This window comes from Leptonychotes weddellii, chromosome X (assembly GCF_054177405.1).
Source record: "Leptonychotes weddellii isolate Sample4059 chromosome X, ASM5417740v2, whole genome shotgun sequence".
Classification (NCBI taxonomy): Eukaryota; Metazoa; Chordata; class Mammalia; order Carnivora; family Phocidae; genus Leptonychotes; species Leptonychotes weddellii.
In genome coordinates, this window is record NC_138385.1 from 58,246,890 (window position 1) to 58,262,884 (window position 15,995).

Below are 15,995 nucleotides of genomic sequence, written 5' to 3' on the forward strand. Positions count from 1 at the left end.
GGAATCATGATTTGTCTTCTTTTACTTAGTATAGTGATTTTGAGATTCATCCATGTGTTTGTTCATGTTAGTAGTTTTTGTTTATTTGTTTGGTGGTGAAACAAGAAGGGAATTTATTTCAGTGAGGCCAACACTGGGAAGAGAACAGACTAGTATATGAAAGACTGTCTCCCTAGTAGTTTGTTTTTATTGAAGAGTAAAATTCCATTATATGGATAGATCACAATTTGTTTATTCCCCTGTAGATGAGATATTCAGATTATTTCTAGTTTTTAGCTGTTTTTTTTTTAATCTAATATAAACAGAACTGCTTTAAACATTCATGTATAAATTTTTTTGTGGATATGTGTTTTTATTTCTCCTGGGTGTTCTAGGAATGAAAAGGCTGCATCATATACTAGCTGTTTGTTAACATTTACCAAAATTTTATGTATGTATTTATATAAATTTCAGGTATACAGCCTTACACTTTGACATCTGTATATAGTGCAAAGTGACTACCACAAGTCTAGTTATACCATCCATCACCATACAGTTGATCTCCTTTGTCTTTCTCCATCTGACTTATTTCACTTAGCATAATACAAGAGAATGGAGGAAGGAGAAAATAAAAACCAAAACAGGATTTCTGCACTGTCTGAGTAACTGAAACCAGAACTAGAGATACTTTCTCAGTGTGCACCATGGTACTTATGCTTAGTTTCTGGCTGCATTCATTTAGGCCGTGGTGTACCAGGGGAAAAGAATGGTAAACTCACCAACATCTTGGTGTTACTTTGAATTCTGGTATTCTTCCCCAATCTGTCTTCTGTTTTCTTTTCAGAGACCTCAAATAGTTTCACGCAGTTGGTCCAGGTTTTATAGTTACATTAAGTGGGAGAGAAAGGGTGGCATGTACTTATTCTATCTTATCCAGAGCTAAACTCAGTTTATTTTGATGTTCACCTTTTCCCAGATTTTACCATTAGAAGCCCCTATAAATTGACTTCTTTGCCTTTTTTGACATATTGCCATCACCTGTGAGTACTTCTTTCCTTTCTGTCCCTGTAAAACGTTCCAGGCTCATCCTGTACTCTTCACTTAAGCCATGGAATTAGCTATTTATCTCAGTTGCTTTGGTTCCTTTTGATGGAAAATGTTATTTAGAAGCCAAGATCTGGACAGTACGTGTGCTTATTGCTTTTGGGGGTGTCACTGCTGTCATACTGTCTCAGTGAACAGAATGTGTGTGTGTGTATTTCTTCACACATTTGTATATATAGATACATAGATATTTATATATAACATATATATGTTATATATATATTTATATACATATATGTGTACACACACATTTCCATCCATGTTTATATGTAGCATCTCAGTATAGCTGTTTATTTTTTTTTAAAGATTTTTATTTATTCATTTGAGACAGAGATACAGAGAGAGAGAGAGAGCATGAGCAGGGAGAGGGAGAAGCAGGCTCCCCGCCGAGCCAGGAGCCTGATGTGGGGCTCGATCCCAGGACCCCGGGATCATGACCTGAGCCGAAGGCAGACGCTTAACCATCTGAGCCACCCAGGCGCCCCTATCTATCTATCTATTTAATCTACTGAAAGCCATGATACATTCAATTTCAGTGTAATGCCAAAGTGTTCATCCTAATGTTCTCCCTTTCCATATTTCTTTCTTTCTTTTTTTTTTTTAAAGATTTTATTTATTTATTTGAGAGAGAGAATGAGAGAGAGAGAGAGAGCATGAAAGGGGCGAGGGTCAGAGGGAGAAGCAGACTCCCTGCCGAGCAGGGAGCCTGATGTGGGACTCGATCCTGGGACTCCAGGATCATGACCTGAGCTGAAGGCAGTTGCTTAACCAACTGAGCCACCCAGGTGCCCTCCCTTTCCATATTTCTAATTTTCTTCTCCAGTAATGAGAAACCTAGCTTCTATTATCTTTAATATATTTGCTTATTTAATTAGTATCCCCTGTATGTAACCAATTTCCCATCTCCTCTGCCACCCTCTCCACTCTGAGGATGCCCTCCTCTACCTGCTCATGCTCTAGCTCTTCCTTCTGGGCCTCCGTGCATGGATGCTCACTCCCCTTCACCTGCTCCAACACCCTATGCCTGGCCATTACTCCCCGTAGAGGCTTTCTTACCCTTCTTAGGCTCTGAGTCTCCATACTTGTCTGATGGGTGGATGAACAATACATTCTTGTACTAGCTGATTGCATGGAATCTTATCAGGGAAACCACTCAGTCCCAGAGTCTTTCTCCCTCTGGAAAATTATAGAACTATAAAAATAAATTCCGAAAATCCTGTAATTCGAGTGGCTATTGTTACAGAGAAGAGAAAGCACACAAAAACTGGGTACCAAGAATAGCTGACTTGACATCAGGATGTCCCTAGCCCTTGGAAGAGGATTTTATGAAGCTCTAAAAAAAAAAAAAAAACCTACTCTGAAGAAAGTTGAACTTAATTAGCTTCTTTTTTTTTTTTTTAAGATTTTATTTATTTATTAGAGAGAGAGAGAGAAAGCACAAGCAGCGGGAGTGGCAGGCAGAGGGAGAAGCAGGCTCCTCGCTGAGCAGGGAGCCCGATGCGGGACTCGATCCCAGGACTCTGGGATCACGACCTGAGCCTAAGGCAGATGCTTAACCGACTGAGCCACTCAGGCATCCCGAAACTTAATTAGCTTCTATTTTAAAGTAAATGTATGTCACACAAGTTCCAGGGGCTTGATGGAGGTGTTGTGAAATCAAATAAAGAAATGGTTGGAAATAACTAGTTTAGTGTCCAACTTTTTTATAGGTGCATAGTGAAAAATCAATTAATGGGAATAATTGGGACATAGTGGTATTTTGTTTAATTGAACTTTGTTTAGTGAGAGTTAGAAAATTCTTCCAATTTGAGCATTTATTTAAAAAAATTTTGCGGGCGCCTGGGTGGCTCAGTTGGTTAAGCGACTGCCTTCGGCTCAGGTCATGATCCTGGAGTCTCAGGATCGAGTCCTGCATCGGGCTTCCTGCTCAGCGGAGAGTCTGCTTCTCCTTCTGACCCTCCCCCCTCTCATGTGCGCTCTCTCTCTTTCTCATTCTCTCTCTCAAATAAATAAATAAAATCTTAAAAAAATAAATTTTGCAGGGGCGCCTGGGTGGCTCAGATGGTTAAGCGTCTGCCTTCGGCTCAGGTCATGATCCCAGGGTCCTGGGATCGAGCCCCACATTGGGCTCCTGGCTCAGCAGGGAGTCTGCTTCTCCCTCTCCCTCTGCCTCTCTCCCTGCTCATGCTCTCTCTCTCTCTCTCTCTCTATCTCTGTGTCTCAAATGAATAAATAAAATCTTTAAAAAAAAATTTTTTTTGCATATATTTAGCTACCTTGGTAAGTAGAACATAGAGACTGTCTTTTTGATATTTGAGACTCTTGTAATTACTCAAAACAAGGTTTGTGATCTATGTGTACAGCATTGTAGGAAAGAGCTACTTAATGGGTGTGGCTAGTGGTGAGATATTTATTGCTCTGAAAATCAGTGTCCACAACTGTAAAACGAGTGTATGACAACATGGTCTCAAATGTTCCTTCAATATAAAAATTCCTAGTGCTTGATTTAGAGAAGCCCTGGGCAATAGCCCAGAGTGTGTGTGTATGTATATTTTTTATAGCTAAGCTTTCTTTTAGCAGATTGCTTACTTAATTCTTTTACCTGTTTCTCCTCAAAGTTTGAAACTTTAATTGGAATTTTATTTTCATTAGTTGATTCATGTGTTCAGCTTGTATCGTTTATTTCTATTTTTAGATTGCTCTAGAATTTATTTTTAGTATAGAATTTTTATTTCATTGTGAAACTTTTCATTTACACAAGGAAAATGGCCAGTTGGTCTCTAAAATCCTTTGCAGTAATTAGTTCAAGATTCAGTTAGATTTCATTGCTGCTTTGTTAGGGGCGCAAAGTTTCTAAATGAAGTGTAGGCTGCCTAGACTTATTACCATGATTTTATTCTCTTTTGTCTATTTAAACATGATTTTACATATTTAAGAATTTGTACATATCTCTCTGTAGTAAAAATCTAATCTCATGGCACACAAATGAATTATGCCTCTGGAAGTAAAATTCAGTTTTCTGCCTGTTATGGGTTAGTTAGGATATAATTGCTTTCTCTGACCCTTTCCACCCACTGCTTTGTGTATCTGGGAGAGCATAAATCTCTTAAGGGTATCAACTTTCATTCCAAACTCAAAATCATTTGAGCCTTAAAAATGACTCATTGGAATCTTTGTAATGGCATGTTCCACTAAATTTTAACTGAATTTTATACTTTTTAAATAAATAACTACAGCATATGGAAAGCCTGGCTGTAGTAAGGCTCTTTATATATCCATTAGAACACTAATCCTTTTAACAAACATCAGTATTTATTTTTAGTTCAGGCTGTTATTGTTATTGTTATTTTTTTAAAGATTTATTTACTCATTTTAGAGAGAGGGAGAGAGAGACAGCACAGGGGAGAGGCAGAAAAGAGTCTGAAGCAGACTCTTTGCTTAGTGCATAGCCCCATGCTGCATGGGGCTCGATCCCACAACCCAGAGACCACGACCAGAGCTGAAACCAACAGTCAGACACTCAACCGACTGTGCCACCCAGGCACCTCAATCATGGTTATTTTTAAATGTGTATGGTTTACTTTTTATTCTGACTTTTTATATGTAACTTTTATTTTTTTATCACTGTATATATGATAATGGTTTAATGAGAAAAATAGTTCTACAGTTCTTGTTATAAAATCATCAGTCCCCCCCCAAAAATCAAATCAAATCATCAGTCCCTCCCACCCCATTTTTTAATCTTGCAGAACTGTTACTTTCAGTTATTTTAGTTGGTTCTTTTGGTATTTACCTTCCCATCTCTGAGTAGTGTTCTTTTACTACTACTACTTCTTGATTTTTTTTTTTTTTTACTACTTCTTGTTTTTTTTTGATTTAGGTATCATCTGTTGACTTCCCATTTTAGAACATGAATTTAAATCCTTTTTGGCCTCCCCTTCCCCCACCACTCATATGCCTATTTCCACTCTCACTCCATCATCTCTATATAGTTATGTCATAATTTTGATTAGATTAATATTCAGTGTTTACACTGCTATGTTTATGTAAATGCTATTTGTAGTTGAACCATATAGGGTACTATGATTATTTTTTTCTTTCCTGCATAACATTTTGTTTTCCCTGGAGTTAATAGTTGTATTGGTTTTCCTGATCGGTTAGTATTATATGTACTTATTATGGTCTCTTCCCCAATATTGTTTCTCCCCTAATTATGTAGACTTTTCAATATGTTAAAATATTTTAGTTATTTTATCAGTTTCATTTGCTCAAGGAAATCTCTTCTATAGTTTCTGATCTGCTCTAATCTGGGCAGGTTGCTCTCTAAGCATGTTACACAGTTGTTGTTTGAGATATTCTTCCTCCAGTGACTTGGGAATTCCCTTCAGCTCTCTCTTAGTTTGGATCCCTATTTCTTGATTTCTGTGTCTTTTTGTGGTTTTACTCTGTCATTTTTGTAGGACATATCCTGCAGTATCTTCCTAAGAATAGTTGCTTGGGATATAGATTTATTTATTTATTAAAAAATTTATTTACAAGACCAGTGCTCTAACCCCTGAGCTATGGAGCCAACCACTAAAAATTTATTTATTTAAAGATTTATTTATTTATTGTAGAGAGACAGAACGAGAGCATGAGCAGGAGGGGCAGAGGGAGAGGGAGAGAGAATCCCAAGTAGACTCTGTGCTGAGTGCTGAGCCCGACGTGGGGCTCAATCTCAGGACCCTGAGATCATGACCTGAGCCAAAACCAAGAGTTGGATGCTTAACTGATTGCACCACCCAGACGCCCCTGGGATATAAAATTATTTAAAGACTTTGCATGTGTAAACATTTTATTCTACCATCACACTTAATTTATAGTTTGGCTGGATGTGGAATTATGGGTTAGAAATCATTTTAAAGATTCCATTACATTGTCTTCTAGTTTCTGATGTTATTATTAAGAAACATGATGCGTTCTTTTTAGTTTTTTTCTCCAATATATTTATTTTTATTAAAGTAAGATTCCTATAACATAAAATTAACCATTTTAAAGTTTACAGTTCAGTGTCACTTAGTATATTCACAGTGCTGTGCAGCCATCACCTCTGTCTAGTTCCAAAACATTGTCATCATCCTCAAAGGAAACCCCATACCATTAAGTAGTTGCTCCTTATTACCCCTTCTTCTCAGCCCCTTGGAAACCATTAATCTGTTTTCTTTCGCTATGGAGTTACCTATTACAATATTCCATGGCATGTGTAAACCACATTTTCTTTATCCATTCATCTGCTGATGGACATTTGGGTTATAGCCTCAGCTATTATGAATAATGACGCTATAAACATTCATGCATGTGTGATTTTTTTAAACTTAAAAAAAAATTTTTTTTTTTTTTAAAGATTTTATTTATTTATTTGAGACAGAATGAGAGACAGAGAGAGAACATGAGAGGGAGGAGGGTCAGAGGGAGAAGCAGACTCCCCGCCGAGCAGGGAGCCCGATGCGGGACTCGATCCCGGGACTCCAGGATCATGACCTGAGCCGAAGGCAGTCGCTTAACCAACTGAGCCACCCAGACGCCCCTAAAAAAATTTTTATTGGGTGTTATTTTTTCTTATTTTATTTTTTTAAATTTAAATTCAATTAATTAACATATAATGTGTTGTTGGTTTCAGAGGTAGAGGTCAGTGATTCATCAGTCTTATATCACACCCAGTGCTCATTACATAATGTGCCCTCCTTAATGCCCATCACCCAGTTACCCTATCCCCTTCCCCTCCAGCAACCCTCACTTTGTTTCCTATGATTAAGAGTCTCTTAAGGTTTGTCGATTTTTTAAACTTTTTAAAAAACTTTTTTTGTTGAAGTGAAATTCACATGGTATAAAATTAACCATTTTAAAGTGAACAAGTTCGTTTAGTACATTCAAAATATTATGCAGCCATTACTTCTATTTAGTTCCAAAACATTTTCATCACCCTGTAACCATTAAGCAGTCACTCCCTACTCCCCCCTCTCCCTGGATACTGGCAGCACCAGTCTACTTTTCTGTATCAGTGGACTTAATTTTTGTGGCTGAATGCATTCCACTATATTGATATACCACAATTTCTTTATCCATTCATTGGTTGATGGACCTTTGGGGTTGTTTCCACTTTTAGACTACTATAAATAGTGTTGTTCTAAACATTTGAGTACAAGTATTTAAACACCTGTTTTCAATTCTTTTGGATATATATCTAGGACTGGAATTGCTGTCATATGGTAATTCTGTGTTCAACTTTTTAAAAAAAGATCTTTAAAATTTATTTTGAGAGAGAGAGAGAGACAGAAGCTCACAGGGGAGTGGGAGGGAGGGAGAGAGAATCTTAAGAAGACTCCATGCTGAGCGTGGAGCCCGATGTGAGGCTTGATCTCATGACCCTGAGGTTACGACCTGAGCCAAAACCAAGAGTCAGATGCTTAATGGACTGTGCCATCTAGGCGCCCCTCTGTGTTCAACTTTTTTTAAAAAAAGATTTTATTTATTTATTTACCAGAGAGAGAGTGAGCACAAGCAGGGGGGACAGCAGGCAGAGGGAGAAGCAGGCTCCCCACTGAGCAAGGATCCCAGTGCAGGACTCGATCCCAGGACCCTGGGATCATTACCTGAGCCAAAAGCAGACACTTAGTCGACTGAGCCGCCCAGGCATCCCTATGTTAAACTTTTTGATGAAGCGTCTGTTTTCCACATTGGCTGTACCATTTTACAGTCCCATCAGCAATGTACAAGAGTTCCAATTTTTTTACATCCATCCTCACTAATGCTTGTTAATTTCCAGTTTTTTAAAAGTTTTTAAGAAGTTTTTATTTAAATTCTAGTTGGTTAACATATAGTGTAATATTGGCTTCAGGAATAGAACTTAGTGATTCATCATGTACATATAACACCCAGTGCTCATCATAATAAGTGCCCTCCTTAATACCCATCACCCATTTAGCCCCTCACCCACCCACTAGCAACCCTCAGTTTCTTCTCTATAGTTAACAGTTTCTTATAGTTTGGCTTCCTCTCTTTTTGTTTTCCCTTCCCCTATGTTCATTTGTTTTGTTTCTTTTTTTAAAAGATTAATTAATTATTTTTATTAATTTAATATTTCAGAGAGAGAGAGGGAGAGAGTGCAGTGGGGAGGTGCAGAGGGAGAGGAAGAGAGTGAATCTCAAGCAGACTCCCCACTGAGCACGGAGCCCACACGGGGCTCGATCCCAGGACCCTGAGATCATGACCTAAGCTGAAATAAAGAGTTGGACACTTAGGCGCCTGGGTGGCTCAGTTGGTTGAGCAACTGCCTTCGGCTCAGGTCATGATCCTGGAGTCCCTGGATCGAGTCCTGCATCGGGCTCCCTGCTCAGCAGGGAGTCTGCTTCTCCCTCTGACCCTCCCCTCTCCATGTGCTCTCTCTCATTCTCTCTCTCTCAAATAAATAAATAAAATCTTTAAAAAAAAAAAAAAGAGTTGGACACTTAACCGACTGCACCACTCAGGCACCCCAAGTTTGGTTAAGTTCTTTATAGATTTTGGATACTAATCCTTTATCAGATAGGTCATTTGCAAATACCTTCTCCCTTTCTGTAGGTTGTTTTTTAGTTTTGTTGATTGTTTCCTTTGCTTTGCTGTGCAGAAGCTTTTTATCTTGACAAAGTCTCAATAGTTCATTTTGGCTTTCATTTCTCTTGCCTCTGGAGATGTGTCTAGTAAGAAGTTGCTATGGCCGATATAAAAGAGGTTGCTGCCTGTGTTCTCCTCTAGGATTTTGATGGTTTCCTGTCTCACGTTTAGGTCTTTCATCCGTTTTGAATTTATTTTTGTGTATGGTGTAAGAAAGTGGTCCGGTTTCACTCTTCTACATGTTACTCTCCAGTTTTTCCAGCACCATTTGTTGAACAGACTGTCTTTTTTCCATTGGAGATAATTCTTTCCTGCTTTGCTGAGGATTAGTTGACCATATAGTTGGGCTCCATTTCTGGGTTTTCCGTTCTGTTCCATTGATCTGTGTGTCTGTTTTTGTGCCAGTACCATACTGTCTTGATGATCACAGCTTTGTAATATAGCTTGATGTCTGGAATTTTGATGCCTCCAGCTTTGCTTTTCTTTTTCAGAATTGCTTTGGCTATTCAGGGTTTTTTGTTGTTCCATACAACTTTTAGGATTATTTGTTCTAGCTCTGTGAAAAATGCTGGTGGTATTTTGATAGGGATTGCATTAAATGTGTAGATTACTTTAGGTAATATAAACATTGTTAATGTTTGTTCTTCTAATCCATGAGCATGGAATTTTTCCCATTTCCTTGTGTCCTCTTCAATTTCTGAAAGCAGGTTCTTGAACAGGTAATTGCCACACCCATGTGTATTGCAGCATTATTCACAATAGTTAAGAGGTGGAACTCAAATGTCCATCAACAGATGAATGGATTTTTTAATATTATTCAGCCTTAAAAAGAAAACATTTTGGGGGCACCTGGGTGGCTTAGTTAAGTGCTGCCTTTGGATCGGATCATGATCCTGAGGTCCTGGGATCGAGCCCCGCGTCAGGCTTCTTGCTTGGTGAGGAGCCTGCTTCTCCCTCTCCTCACCACTCATGCTCTGTGTCGCTGTCTCTGTCTCTCTCTCTCTGTCTCAAATAAACAAATAAAATCTTTATTTAAAAAAAGAAAAGAGGGGCGCCTGGGTGGCTCAGTCGTTAAGCGTCTGCCTTTAGCTCAGGTCATGATCCCAGGGTCCTGGGATCGAGCCCTACGTCGGGTTCCCTGCTCTGCTGGAAGCCTGCTTCTCCCTCTCCTCCTCCCCCTGCTTGTGTTCCCTCTCTCGCTGTGTCTCTCTCTGTCAAATAAATAAATAAAATCTTTAAAAAAAAAGAAAACATTTTGTTAAATGCTATAGCAAGGATGATCCTTGAGGATGACACTATGCTAAGAGAAATAAGCCAGTCATAAGAATCCAAATACTGTATGATTCCACTTATATGAGGTATCTAAAGTAGTCATACTTATAGAAACAGAAAGTAGCATGGTGCTTGACAGAGGTTGGGGGAAGGGTTGGAAATGGGGAATTGCTTAGTGGGTATAGTTTCAATTTTGCAAGATGAAAAAGTCTATAAATCTTCTGCACAACTATATGAATATAGTTAACACTATTAAATTGTACATTTAAAATGGTTAGATGGTAGGGGCGCCTGGGTGGCTCAGTCGTTGAGCGTCTGCCTTCGGCTCAGGTCATGATCCTTGGGTCCTGGGATCGAGCCCCGCATCGGGCTCCTTGCTCGGCGGGAAGCCTGCGTCTCCCTCTCCCACTCCCCCTGCTTGTGTTCCCTCTCTCGCTGTGTCTCTCTCTGTCAAATAAATAAATAAAATCTTAAAAAAGAAAATCAAATGGTTAAGATGGTAAATTTTGATATGTGCTTTTTACAGAAGTTTTATTGGGGTTTCAAGAGAGCAGAGGTAATCGTGTGTACTCAATCTGATGTCTTTAATAGGATCTTGATGCTCTCTTTTTTTTTGGTTTGTTTTCTTTTGTTTTTTTCTGTGTTTTGCTTATCTGTTTTACTTTTTTCCACCTTCCTTTGGTTTAGGTGAATCCTGTGGGATTTTTAGAATTACATTTTGATTTGTCTATATTTTAGAGTGCTGTTCTTATAAGGCCACCAGTCCTTTTAGGGTTCACCCCAATCCAGTTTTACCTTCTCTTGATTACATTGCAAAGACCCTGTTTCCAAGTAAGGTAACATTCACTGGTTCCAGGTGAACATAAATTTTGGGAGGACATTATTAAACCTAGTATAGTCTTCTTTTTTAAAGATTTATTTATTTATTTATTTGAGGGAGAGACAGAGAGAGAACACACAAGCTTGGGGTAGGGGCAGAGGGAGAGAATCTCAAGCAGACTCCCCACTGAGCCTGGAGCCTGACACAGGGCTTCATCTCTTGACCCTGAGATCATGACCTGTGCTGAAACCAAGAGTCGGACACTTGACTGACTGAATCACCCAGCTACCCCTAGTCTTTTTTTTTTTTTATGGTTTTGTTTTTAAGTAATCTCTGCACCCAGTGTGGGGCTCAAACTCACAACTCCGAGATCAAGAGTCACATGCTCCACTGACTGAGCCAGCCAGGCACCCCTAAACCTAGTATAGTCTTGATAGGACAGGTCCTACTTTGTTTTTCTTCACCGTTGTCTTAGATTTTCTGGGACTTTGCCCTTCCATATTCATTTTAGAGATAGTTTGGTGAAAAGCTATTGGGGGGCGTCTGGGTGGCTCAGTCGTTAAGCGTTGCCTTTGGCTCAGGTCATGATCCCGGGGTCCTGGGATCGAGCCCCGCATCAGGCCCCCTGCTCAGCGGGAAGTCTGCTTCTCCCTTTGCCTTTGCCTGCCTGCCGCTCCCCCTGCTTGTGCTCTCTCTCACTATCTCTCTCTGTGTGTCAAATAAATAAATAAATAAATCTTAAAAAAAAAGATTCTCTAAAAAAAAGGTATTGCGATGTTGATTGAAATAGCATTGGACTTCTAGATTAATTTGGAGAGCATCACTATCTACATAATAATGAGTCTTCCTATCCATGAATGTGATGAATTTTTCTTTAATGTGTTTCAACATAGTTTTGTAATTTTCTGTATAAAAACATTTCATATTCAATCGCTATCATAAGCGATATCTTAAAGATCATGTTTTTAAATTGTCACTAATGTATAAGAATGCATGGCTTAAAATGTTTAATATCCAGCAACTTCTCTGAACTCTTACTAATTTAAAAAAATTTTTCTGTAAAGTCTCTTGGATTGTTTGAATTTTTATGTTTTTACCATTTCTCTCTTTTGGCTCTGGTTCTTTTGCTATCTATTTCACATTGTAAATTACTAAAAGACAGAAACCTTTCTTCAATATGCTTTGGAGAGTAAATGGACAGTGAGTAGTATATTGAAATATATGAAAGAAGATTCTTAGGTGGTGTTTAGGAAAAGAAAACTTTTGATATCTTGCACAGTGTTAGTGCTGATAAAGGGAAAAACACATGTAGAGAGAATGGAAAGGGCTGAATTAAAAGATCTAGGATATATAACAGAAGAGTAATTATGCCTTTGTCAGGATGGGGCTACTAGTAAACAACATTTAAGTCCAGAGTTAAGAGTTTATATTTTATGTGGAAGGTGGTTGATAGAACTATATTGTTAGGACACTCATGATTTTTATTTTAAAGGTCAATGCAATTATTTAGTGTGTTTTTTTTATTATTAATTTTATTATGTTATGTTAGTCACCATACATCATTAGTTTTTGATGTAGTGTTCCATGATTCATTGTTTGTGTATAACACCCAGTGCTCCATTCAATACGTGCCCTCCTTAATACCCATCACCTGGCTAACCCATTCCCCCACCTCCCATTTAGTGTGTTTTTGATGGGCTTAAGGTTTAGGTAGCGGCCCTGAAAATCTAGAGCAGGAAATCTTATAATGAGAGGAAATGATCGGATAAAGGCTAGAGAAGAGCTAACATAATGTCATTTACTTAAAAGGAATTAATGAATTAAATAAACCAACTCTCTTTTTTTCTGAGACATCCTTTCTGTATGCCAAAACTGGATTAGAAATTACTGTAAGGTGTTAACATGAAGGCAGAAGGTAATGCTGTTCAGAGACAGAGAAATAAAGTGTTTGGAAAATTGTGTCTTAGGGCACCAAGAGAAATAACTAATGACCTATAGTTGATTATTACTGAGATATCCGAGGTTTAAAGAAAGCTGAGTCAGGGAGGGATTGGAAGGTAAATGTCTTAAAGCCATTAAGGAAGAAAGCCAGGCAATTATCATTCAATTCTTGCTACATTGTTAAAATTGAACAAAATGTAAAAATATATGATCTATAAATGTGTAAAAGACAACAAAAGCAGAAAGAAAAATAGTTCAGAACTTGGGACTGGAAAAATAATACAAGGTTTGTTTTTTCTGAGTTTTAAAATCCTAATATACAAAGTAATTTGCAGGAGAGATGACCTTATCTAGTTAATTAAAAATACAAGGCCTCTGATTGAACTTGAAAGTTAGTGATGAAACTCATTTTTAGCAGCAATATCTGAGTTTTAAAAATCATCCATATAGTCTCATGTTGGCATTGTAAAGTGAGTATTCAGTTGGAGCTGTCTTTCTGGGCTGGTAGATTTAGCAGTGGATGGAGGTTCTAGAGATTCCATAGGTTCTGGAGCTTCCATAAGTCCCTTTCTGTATGACCAGTATAACAACAGACTTACAGATCTACCTTCTTTGTATTGTTTTTTGCCATTGTGTATTGCTGCAAAATGAGAGGTTAGCACCCCATGGAAGGCTGGGAAGATATTTTTATTTTTTATTTTTTGTTTTTGTTAAGATTTTATTTATTTGAGATCGAGAGAGAGATCGGGAGAGAGCACAAGGTGGGGGGGGGGCAGAGGGAGAGGGAGAAGCAGGCTCTCCACTGAGCAGGGAGCCCGACTCAATCCCAGTACCCCAGGGTCATGACCTGAGCTGAAGGCAGAAGCTTAACCAACTGAACCACCCAGGTGCCCTGGGAAGATATTTTTAAAGAGATATTTTTATGAATCTTAGTACTTTATACCCTGTTAGAAATGTGTCATGAGGGCAGGGATTTTTCTCTGTTTTGTTCACTGAGTTATGTGTAACGACTAAAATAGTGCCGGATAGATAGGAGATGCTTAGTAAATATTTATTATTGAATGTATAAATGATTGTGTGCATGGAACAGTACTGGTAGTTAAAAGATTTTTTTTTGTCATTACATTGAAAATACGCTGTGGTTCTCTTAAAAGATACTTTAGTATTTTATAGCTTTGTTGTTGTAAGTTTGTTATTATTTTGCATTCTTTTTTCCCTCTAGGAAGTAGCATTTAATGTAAGTACACTTGAAGATTTTGTGAGGGCAAAGACAAATCCTGGGGAAACTGAATAAAGACTTAATACACTTAGATGTTAGTCGAAAGTTTTATTTTCCATTTTCTTCTGTGCAAGTTAGTTACAGGCCTCTCTGGAGCGAGTGGATGTGAGCTGCATTATTACAGTATAGCTGTATAATTGGTGTGGCCCTGTGTGAACCTATGGGATCTGGGGCATGTAATGAGTTAAGCTTTTTCTGCTGAAATGTCAAGAATGCATTTAAATACTTCTGGATTCTTGCCAGACCCACATTACCAAGACTATTCTTTATTTTAGATTCAAATATACAGTAGGTCTGAAGTGCTCAGGCATGCATATTGAATTTCTTTCTGAATGTACTGTAATTCAAAAGGAAACTTTTTTTTGAAGGAAGACAGGTCTTTACACATTATAAATAACTTGCCTCAGATCTTGGATTCTTAATTGAAGATCTGCTTCTGTAGTCTTACTCAGGTAAAACTTATAAAGGACTCCATTATATGGGTATAATCAGATTCTGGATAGATGGTGTCTGTAAATACTGAAGGGATATTTGGATAAGTTATTAGAATTTTAAAATTTGTCTCTTAAGCCATTTCCCAGTATTTTGACAGGTGACAATTATGTAAGATATGGCATTGATGCAGGGACTGAGATGCTGATAATCCATAAAAAGTATTTTCCTATGGCACCATTCACATACTTGTTCCTACTTTTATCTCAGTGGTAATTTATGTAAAGAAAATTTTTGTTGTTAAAGAGGGTTCATTAAACTATCCTAAATATGTCCTATGACTAGACAGTGTATTGGACACTTTTTAGAACTTTAGAATTTTTAAAAGTTGTCTTGATTTTGAAAAAAAATCCCCTTTTATGGTGATGTTTTTCTTTGACTATACTCACTGATCTAATGCCTCTTACTGGATCTGGCAACCTACAAAGGAGGTTGTCCTTTTGCTGGGCAATGGTTAGGTTTCCCATTTCCTGTTACAAAGTACCTTTCAAGTTCTAACAGTAATGTATTACTTTTCCATATTTAACTATTATCCCAAACTGAATATTTTGTAGCTCCTCTTTAGATAATTTGGGAGGTTTTAATAAGGAATAGTGGGTTATTTTGATGTACAGAATACTTTATGCCTTAAAGACTCTTGAACTGTTACCGATTTTTTAATGTTAAAAAAAAATCATGACTCTGACCTTTTTTTTTTTTTTTTTTTTAATATTGCAGACTAGATATCTTCACATTCTCTGTTACAACTTCGGAGTAGAAACCCACAAGCAGAATAAATATGAAGAAAGTTCTTTCTGGCTTAGGTAATACAAACAAAATTAGTGAATGTGAATTTAGGGATATCATCATACAGTTAAGTAAATACTTAACTATGTGGTACTTTGTCAGTTTAAACATTCTCTGACTTCAAATGCCAATATGCTAAATTTATTTATTCCTTTAATATGTGTTGTTTATTCTTACATGTTGTCTAGGAAAATGTATTCTATTCTTTTTTTTTTTAAAGATTTTATTTATTTATTTGACAGAGAGAGAGACAGCGAGAGAGGGAACACAAGCAGGGGGAGTGGGAGAGGGAGAAGCAGGCTTCCCGCTGAGCAGGGAGCCCAATGTGGGGCTCGATCCCAGGACCCTGGGGTCATGACCTGAGCCGAAGGCAGATGCTTAACGACTGAGCCACCCAGGCGCCCCATGTATTCTATTCTTAATAAAACACAAGACTATGTTCTTCTTTCATTCCTCCTTCATATCTCCATCAAGAATATGAATTTTTTGGGACGCCTGGGTGGCTCAGTTGGTTAAGCGTCTTGCCTTCAGCTCAGGTCATCATCCCAGGGTCCTGGGATTGAGTCCCTCATCTGGCTCCCTGCTCAGCGGGGAGCCTGCTTCTCCCTCTGCCTGCCGCTCTCCTTGCTTGTGTACGCTTGCTCTCTCTCTCACAAATAAATAAAATAAAATCTTAAAAAAAAAAAATAT

At 38.0% G+C, this 15,995-nt stretch overlaps 1 protein-coding gene across 2 annotated transcripts in view; it reads left to right on the forward strand.

Annotated features, from left to right (window-relative positions):
* The window catches only part of TEX11 (testis expressed 11), a 307,210-nt gene that overhangs the window by 65,600 nt on the left and 225,615 nt on the right, over positions 1 to 15,995 (forward strand). For both annotated transcript variants that reach the window (XM_081808717.1, XM_081808718.1), the window contains exon 9: positions 15,237 to 15,322. In XM_081808717.1, the coding sequence (XP_081664843.1) occupies positions 15,237 to 15,322 (86 nt within the window). The remainder of the gene's footprint in view (positions 1 to 15,236; positions 15,323 to 15,995) is intronic.